The 9747-nt window shown below is 30.9% G+C and overlaps 1 protein-coding gene across 3 annotated transcripts; it reads left to right on the top strand.

The window, feature by feature from the left end:
- Positions 1-3936: 3936 nt before the first annotated feature.
- LOC111397780 (auxin transporter-like protein 2) lies at positions 3937-8633 on the top strand. 3 transcript variants are annotated; one of them, XM_023024769.1, is made up of 9 exons: positions 3937-4003; positions 4215-4372; positions 4500-4685; positions 4789-4901; positions 5108-5291; positions 5419-5516; positions 6762-6969; positions 7047-7304; positions 8230-8633. In XM_023024769.1, exons 2-9 carry the CDS (start codon positions 4229-4231, stop codon positions 8431-8433), a joined length of 1395 nt encoding a protein of 464 aa, XP_022880537.1. In that variant the 5' UTR covers positions 3937-4003; positions 4215-4228; the 3' UTR covers positions 8434-8633. The 3 variants fall into 3 exon arrangements, with proteins under 3 accessions (XP_022880537.1, XP_022880530.1, XP_022880534.1); XM_023024762.1 differs by lacking the exon at positions 3937-4003 and adding an exon at positions 4052-4145; XM_023024766.1 differs by lacking the exon at positions 3937-4003 and having other exon boundaries at positions 4177-4372.
- The last annotated feature ends 1114 nt before the right edge of the window (positions 8634-9747 follow it).

Below are 9747 nucleotides of genomic sequence, written 5' to 3'. Positions count from 1 at the left end.
TTATTTTGCTCAAAAAAATTTATATGGTATGACGGAAATTTTTTTCTCCATGCACGGAGTGAATATGCTTTTTTTCCATCTTTTTATATATTGAATTATTACAAGAAAATTAAATTTTATCTCAAATTATTAAAAAATATTGATTGATAATAAAAAATTTGAAGAAAAAATTAAAAAAGAATTCTAAATTGAAAAAACTATTATTTATAACGTAAAACTATACAGAAAAAAATTTCTCAAATCTAAGTTTCTGTTTGAAATTATTAAGAAAAAAGAATTTTAAATTGAAAAAAAAATTTATAATGTAAAAAACACAAATATTTAAAAAAAATAGTTAAACGGACATTAAACGTATGTGTTAAAAAATACGCATAAGTCTTTTTTTCTTAAAAGAATCAATTATTTTATTACTATTTCGAAATTTTCGATAACAAGCTAACTTTAAAAATTCGTCGACGATTGCACGATAGTCGAATTGATAAATATTTTACATTTTCTCGAAACTCATTTTGAGAACTATATCGTAGAGACATCGAATAATCTAAATAAATATTGAAAATAGTTAAACGAAAATTAAACGTATGTGTTAACAAATACGTTTTCTTCTTTAAAAAATCAATTATTTTCTCTTCCAAATAAAACTTAATTTTTCAAAAATCACTTTTAGTAAAAAAAAAAAATTTAAAATAAACATATTAACAAAAAATATTTCTAATATATGTAAAAATTACTTATATAAGTAAAAAGATTTGTTTAAAATTATTTAGAAGTAAAAAATAAAATAAAGTTATGAAAATTAAATGAAGAATATATAAATATTATTTAATTAAAATTGAAAATTTTGCTTTATAAATAATTCATTTTTTTATCAATTTATTTAAATTTCTTTTTAATTCTTTTCCCTTTCGAATAAATTTTATTTAAATTTTTTTTTTCAAATTTTTTTGCCCTACCAACTTTGGAGTGACTGTTGTATCATCCAAAGAATAAGCCTGCTATTAGGGTTCTAATTCTTACACCAACAGGGGAGTTGACCATCCAGTAAGTGTCACTTCAGGTTATTTTACGTGCGAACCTGAGTTTGTTATTTAAATATTTGTGTATGTGGATATTCTCTTTTAATTTACAATTGCATGTATTATTTTTGAACTACAAGTATAGCCTTTCGAATCGATGTTACTTAAGAAAAGCATTTTACAAAATTCAATTTACAAATTATTTGCAATATCAGATAAAAGAAATATCTTCATCTACATTAAAAAAAAAATACAATAAATAATTGAAAATAAATTATCGTTGACATATATACAATCACAACATTCATTATACTTATTTATAAGAATAAAAATAAATTATCGTGACATAAAATATACAGTCGACCAAAAGATGAGAATCAAACAAACATTTCTTATTTCCAAATACTTTTTGTACAATCTATAAATTTTATGCTAATAAAATCAAAATAAATATAAAATTCGTGCAACGCACGAGACGCAAACTAGTATATATATATATATATATATATATAAACAAAAAATTGATTTACTTTACTAAATAATCAAATTTTATAAAATAAAATGTCATAAAACAAGGTCTCAAAATTTCAAGCAAAATGCATTCTCATGTTTTATGTTTTGAAGAACAATTTTTCAGAATAATAAACCAGAAAATAAAATGAGATCAATGTTTAAAACTGAAATCTAAGACATAAACATAATGGGCCCTAAGTTTTCATGGTCATGCAAAATATTTCAAATTTTATACTTGATGGGTTGATTATAGTAAAATACAATTTGTGATATGATCTATACATATCGCTCACGATCGATACATAAAGTAGGACACTTTGTGATAATAAAATTGTATTATTCTTATTGGTATTTATCTAGACCCTAAAATGGGAACACTGATGTTCCTCGTGGGCAATTTAATATGAGCTCACTAGTCCGATGATGAAATGATTGACTTCCATGTTGTGATTTGTTCAAGATGAATTTTATGCCTTGTAAAAAACGGGACTTGAATGAATATATTTAAAGGGCAAAATGATCATTTTGGCAGCTCCAATATATGAGAGTCAAAGGAGGTTGACTTGCGACATAATGATCATATGATATTATAATTAGATCACGACTTATTTTAATAATTATCACTTGATTCGAGAGTGCAATTTCAATTTCTTAGTGGAATGAATTGAAATAAATTAAAATGAATCTCAACTGGTCAAGAATTGAACAATTTTGGAAATATCATCCATTGGAGTCCAGGTCTTGTAATTTTGTTTTAGTCCCTCTCTTGACTCCAAAATAGATGTAGAACTTAATTGATCTAATGAAATAGGTTCAAGGATGATTGAGAAAATTAAATGTTGCGATAATTATTGAGACATAAAGATGTCACTTAAGGATACATTTTCCTAATGATCTAGAATTTTGCTCGTATCATATTTCCCCTAAACAGACATGTAAAAGGAGAAGAGAGAAGGCTAACGCGGCATGAAAGCTAGCTTATTGATATAGATAGCCACTTAACACCATGCTTTAAGGGTATAATCCTTACCTATTATTTGTATATTCAAGCTTTTAATCCAATTAACTTTTTGGAGTTCTAAGATTCTTTCTTATCATGTCAATTGGGTATTTACTCGACATGAAGTCTCTAATATCAATTGAAAAATTGAGAGAACGTTCACTTGAATCTTGATTTCAAATGCCTCAACTGAACAAGAATTTTTACTCTCCTCTTTATGGTCACTCATACATGCTGTATGTGGTCATTCACAAGGTCTTCTGCATTTATTTATCCAATAAAACCCACCAATAAAGTTTTAAAAATAAAAGCTAGCAAATGATTGTTCAAATACCAAAAAGCTTAACTATACTAATGAATAATGATTGTAGTTATTATGAAAATTGTTCAGTAGTGATTATGAGAATTGATTTTTGGACCGTTACAGAGAAAAATGAATTCCATCTATGAGAGAAAAAGTCAAAAATAACGACTGAATGGTGAAATAACGGCCAAAAAATTGATTTTTTGGTGTGAAAAATCAATTCCAAATATCCGCTTAATTATTGTAAATCCCATCTTGTTTACAATTATATTCTGTCTGCATAACCATTCCCTTGGCAACAAAAGTCCTCCACTTTTCCATTTTACTGTTACTTATCATAATTAACTGACACGCTCCATCATTTAAAAAATTTCTTTAGATCTTTATACAACTTTGGACTCATAACTTTGGACTCTATCAATGATAAATTTGTTAATAGAAATAAGGTATATATGTAATACTGTAATATATTCCTTATTGTATAGCTTAATATGTGACAGAAAAAAAAACATATAAAACATCAACTTTTATATTCCCTTATGTATAGCACATATGTGTGTGTGTATAATGTTATTCAATCAAAACTTTTATCAAAACTTTGGCAATCAATCCCTTTACTTCTATTTAAATAATTTTATTCAACTTTGCTAGTGCTTAGCACAGCCTAAATTTCAATTAATTGATTGGACATTTTAACTTTTAAATATAAATTATATTTGTAAATCATTTAACGATACTTAGAGCTTGTTTGGGAGTGATTTTTATCCCCAAAAATTAATTTTTTGACTGTTATTTCACCATTTCAATCGTAAAGTTTGACTTCTTTTCTCACAAGTGACCCCCATTTTTATCATAACGGTCACAAAATCAATTCTCAAAATCACTATCAAACGGGGCCTTAATAGACAACTAGAATGTTTTGAATAGCATTTCTCTTTCTATTTAACCCACATTCAATGTAGAGAAAAAAAATCCTCCTTGATTATATACAATTAAATGAATTGTATGAATCATTTAACTTTATAGTCTAAATTGATATTATAGCGCCATTAATTCTAGAAAGCAATTATATTCAACAAATCTAATGACTTTATGGTTCTTGAAAATCAAGTCAACACGGTACATCTGTAACCGTCACCGCAACGTGCATCGATCAAATTTGAATAAAAGGTAAGCAAATAGCAAAAGCGTTTTCTTTAACAAAAAGAGTTTGAAACTGATCTCTTGGATCTGCACAAATAAAGCTTCTGTCACTAAACAAGAATTCCTAAATTTTATACATAACATCAATACAAATACTTTCTTGGCAAAGGTTGTCTTTTAACTTTTAGGGGTATGTGTGTTTGTTTTTACTCTAAATCATGTAATGTTTGTTGATCAGATTTTGAAGGAGAGATGGAGCCTCAAAAACAAGATGAGAATGCTCAAGATGAGTTGAGAGGGGAAGAAAAACTGGATTCTTCAATGCTTAGCTTCAAAACCCTTGTTTGGCATGGAGGATCTGTTTATGATGCTTGGTTCAGTTGTGCATCAAATCAGGTAATTAGCCTAAAAATTAATGTTGTTGTTAAGTTGTCCTCAAATTCAATAGAAAGATTGGTTCTTCTTTTAGCTAACATGGGCTTTGGTGGTTTGAGAATGATGAAGATTTGGATTGTGGATGTAGGTGGCACAGGTTCTTTTAACTTTGCCATACTCATTCTCTCAACTGGGAATGCTTTCAGGAGTAATTTTTCAAGTTTTCTATGGTGTATTAGGAAGTTGGACTGCTTATCTCATTAGTGTCCTCTATATTGAGTACAGAACCAGAAAAGAGAAAGAGAATGTCAACTTCAACAACCATATCATACAGGTTTATTTATTTAGCCATCTAATTTGACCTGTTTGGTACGTTAGACTCGACTCCACTAAACTCCACTTATTCATCGGACTTCCTACTTAATTATTATATGCAGTGGTTTGAGGTGTTGGATGGCTTGTTGGGTTCCTACTGGAAAGCAGTGGGATTAGCCTTCAATTGTACTTTTCTTTTGTTTGGCACTGTGATCCAACTTATAGCTTGTGCAAGGTCTTGATTATAATTTTTTTTTTCGAATAATGCTATTCATAGTTAGCGACTGCAATAGTCATTGATGGCTTGTTATTTCAAACATTAATTTTTTGATGCATCAAATATCAAGTTGTCAGACTATTGCAATCGCTGACTACGAATAAATTATTCTTTTATTTGCTTATTGCGATTAATGATAAATTAATCAGAATTATGATTTGCAGTAACATATACTACATTAATGATCGGTTGGACAAGAGAACTTGGACGTACATATTCGGGGCTTGTTGTGCAACTACAGTGTTTATACCGTCGTATCACAACTATAGAATATGGTCCTTTCTGGGACTAGGAATGACGACCTACACCGCTTGGTACTTAACCATCGCATCCCTTGTTCATGGCCAGGTAATGACACAACTGAGACAATATTCTCGGCTAATGCGAGTCACTTCTATTTGAAAAAGAGTTTAATCGACAAGTTTTCACATTAAAATGGTATATCGACAATCTAATTTCTTTACCATATTTTTAGGTGGAAGGAGTAACTCACTCTGGACCAAAGAAACTGGTACTCTATTTTACTGGAGCCACCAACATACTTTACACTTTCGGCGGACATGCCATCACCGTGTGAGTATTTTTATTTCATAGAGGAAAAATAATATAAAATCATTGCAATTATCTGAGGGGATTTTTCATCTCAAAAACAGTGTGGGGTCTAAATTCCTCTCCTTTTAAGACGTACATTGGTAATAATTTTAGTGCTCTCACTATGTATAGAGTATTCAGTACTCGTCAATATTTAGCCCTTGTTTGAGCTCTATTCTCGTCAAAAAAAATATATTTTTGAATAGTATATTGATGGAAAATGTGTGGTTAAAAAATAAAAAAAAATTTAAATTTGCGTGAAATATTATTTTAATGAAGAATTTGTTGTTGAAATGAGTCAAATCACTTTAAAGAATGTATTTTGATGGAAATAATAGAGCTCAAACAAGAGCTTAATGAATAATGTTTGATGTACACTTGCATGACATTCCTCCTATGTGGGGAGCATCTGTGCATTGATTGATAAAAGTGGGAAAAAATCAATGGTATAAATAATGTCACACGAAAGAGTATAAATCATAGTGTAATTCTACAATGTACGTATAGCAGTTTTGATATTTAATAGACTTGTGTATTGAAAAATTAGAATTCACTATTTAACTAGGACCTCGACGTATATATGTCAATTAAATAATGTAAAAATTATTGAGTTCCAAACTCCACAATTATTAGAATTTTACTCATGCTACCTACTTCTCGTAAAAATAGGTTTGTTTTCCTCTTTTTTGTTTGTCCCAAATTATATGTCACTTTCCTTGTTGAGAATATAATTAGTATCTTCATTTTCTAATATACCTTTATTTAATATGCACTGTTATCAACAAATATGAAGTATGAATTACTATTATACGATGTAGGGGTATATTAGGAAAAATAGATGTAAAATTTATAGTTCCAATATAAATTAATTAAGTTTTCTCAATCTGTATGAAAATAGAAATAAGTCTATCTTTATAGATTAGAGGTAGTAATTTAGATTTTAGAGTATGTTGGTTTTTGTGTCAAACGTCAAAACACAATATTTTTTCAACCAAACCTACATTATTCTTAACGAGTAATGCTATTCATCACTAATTTAGGTGATAATTACATAGCATTAAATGGTAGATGCATTTAAACGCAATGTCACGCGACTCATTTAATTGAACCTATAGTTTGTAGCTACCTAAACCCGTGCTTAGCACTACTGGTAATAGATAATATTATTCTTTAACATATATAGCTTTAATTTCAATTGCATTAACGGGCATTAATTAATTTGTGCAGGGAAATTATGCATGCAATGTGGAGACCTAAAAAATTCAAGTACATATACCTGATTGCAACCTTGTATGTCTTCACTCTTACAATTCCATCAGCCGCTGCCGTTTACTGGGCCTTTGGCGATCAACTCCTTACACATGCCAATGCCTTTTCGCTTCTTCCGCGAACTGGTTTTCGTGATGCTGCTGTCATTCTTATGCTCATCCACCAGGTCTTAAAATGGTCTAAATTACATTTATTCAATAAAGTATGTGAATTTACTTGACAGGTTTTCGAATTTGGGTGCAGTTTATAACATTTGGATTTGCTTGCACTCCTTTGTACTTTGTGTGGGAGAAAGCAATTGGCGTGCATGAGACTAAGAGCATATGCTTAAGAGCACTAGCTAGGCTACCAGTGGTTATACCTGTATGGTTCTTGGCCATTATTTTTCCCTTCTTCGGGCCCATTAATTCTGCTGTTGGGGCATTTTTGGTTACCTTTACAGTTTATATCATCCCTTCTCTTGCACATATGCTCACCTACCGCAAGGCATCGGCCCGAGAGGTAATTAGTTCAATCTTTCTCTTCTCCTCTCTATCTTTGTTCAATCATACTACATGGTTAGAGTCAATGACTGAAAATTATTTTCAGACAACACCTGACAATTTTAGTTGAAAATTGGGAAGAAAAATACATAAAAACACTCAATCATAAACTGCAAACTCACCCATTTTTTCCCCGTTTCTTCAACATTATTCGTCTTTGTTATGGGTGTGAATCTAGGTGTGGCCTGGCCTAGAGCGAGAAGGATCTCAGCTGTTTAAAGACAACTCACATTGGCATATAATTTTTATATTAATATTTCTTTAGAGAAAATTAAAACAAATCTTGAGCCAAGAACTCCACCCTCTAGTTCTGCTTTCATGAACTCCTTGAGCTCTTCGAGGATGAAAGAATAAACATCATGGATTTGACCATCCAGGATGGAACGAGATTAGTTCTCTTAGCCATGGTTTCATCCAATGAAAAGTAACGTACTAATCTAACTCACTTTACACCAAGGTTCGTTGTCACTTATTGCAAAAAACAAATCTTGAGCCAAGAACTCCAATAGTGTCATACTCATCCAACTCACTTTACATGAAACTTCATTGCCACTTATTGCTATAAATACAGATTCTTTAAACCCTTTATAATTCGTTTATAAATAGTCAAACTACATTTTATCCATATATGTCTTATGATCTACAAATAGTTACCACCCAGTTCTATCTAATAGATTGTTTATAAACAACTCCCAAAATTTTAACTAATTTGCCTTGTTCACTCGAATCTAACATCGGTCACAAGGACATAGATAGCATTAAAAAAAATGCAGATCGTACTCACCAAACTATCAAGTCCCGACTAGTAATACCATCACACTAAGTATGTTACCATGTGTATTATGCACCGCTATTTACTCAAATAATCTTGTATGTATATGCAGAATGCAGCAGAGAAGCCTCCATTCTTCCTCCCCAGCTGGACAGGCGTGTACATGATGAATATTTTTGTGGTGGCATGGGTTTTTGTTGTTGGATTTGGATTTGGAGGGTGGGCAAGCATGACCAATTTCATTAAACAAGTTGATACATTTGGTCTCTTTGCCAAATGTTATCAGTGCAACCCCAAAACTCCACCACATAACTAATGACAAAATTTATCACTGTGCCTTAGTATAACTATTATGGGGTAGGATAGGCTGGGCTGGGCTGGGCTGCGCTGAAGGGATCCAGCAATGTCCCAATTGTATCTACTCTTTCTGCTTAGGAAAAATATGTTAGTATAAAATTACCATATATCCATAGTAATACGTGGAAATGATTTGATTTCTAAGACTTAAAGCAATAATACGGCACTATCACTAAAATTGATATTTAGTGACAATTTATACATGGAAAATTTCATATCCAAGAAGTTAACTATAATCTATATCAAAATTAAGAAACAAGTTTTAAATTTTCAAAAATCAGATATTATTAAATTTTATTTATGAAATAATAATTAAATATATTAAAGTCACAATTCTATACAATATGATCACAAATTATTAAATTAATTTATCACAAATTCTTTTTCGATCACAAATAAAAAATTGTATAAGTTACAAATCAAAAATTTTATAAGTCACAATTTATTTATTGTTCATAAATTATCAAATTAATAGGTCATATACTAGTTTTCGGCCACGAATCACAAATTACATTACAAATTATCAAATAATCAGTCAAACTATTTCTCAATCATAAATTATTAAATTAATTGGTCATAACTTAACAAATTGTAAGTCATGATTATAAATTGTTGAAATCTCATATTTTTTAGGTTACATATTATTTATTGGTTTCAAATTATCTATTTCATTAATCACAATCAACTAAATTGGTCAAAAACACTTTTCTTTTCACCCCCACCCCATCCCTAAAGGCCACAACCACCGCACCACCACCACCACCACCACCACTGCCACCGCCACAAACTACTAAAGAAACCAACAAAACCCAGCCCAAAAAACAACTAGTGCCGCCAACATTACCACCACCTCAATACCACCATAGCTTGCATCATCACCAACTGCACACAACCAACAAATTCCATCCCAACAAATAATCTTCATCGCCAACATCACCACTATCTCATGAGCACTGTCAACACAACAACCACTATCAGAGCCACCGCCACTGCCACAACAGCCAACTGCAAAAAACCAATAAAACTCACTCCAATTTTTTCGGCACCAAACTGTGACCAAAAAAACTCACAAAACTAACAAAACTCTTGCACGAGATTGCAACCAAGTTTTTTTCCTAGATCCCCTATCATTCCTCGCTCACAGTGACGATGTCACTGAGATTGTTGCATAGCAAGCACTGTTGCAACAGCTCCATTTACGTTGCACTGCAACGGCAATGTCTCCCTGCAACACGATTTGTCCTCATAGCGGAGACAACTGCGATGGTCTCCG

This window comes from Olea europaea, chromosome 1 (assembly GCF_002742605.1).
Source record: "Olea europaea var. sylvestris chromosome 1, O_europaea_v1, whole genome shotgun sequence".
Taxonomy (NCBI): Eukaryota; Viridiplantae; Streptophyta; class Magnoliopsida; order Lamiales; family Oleaceae; genus Olea; species Olea europaea.
Note: the sequence above shows the minus strand (reverse complement) of the source record. Positions and strands in the feature narration are given on the sequence as shown.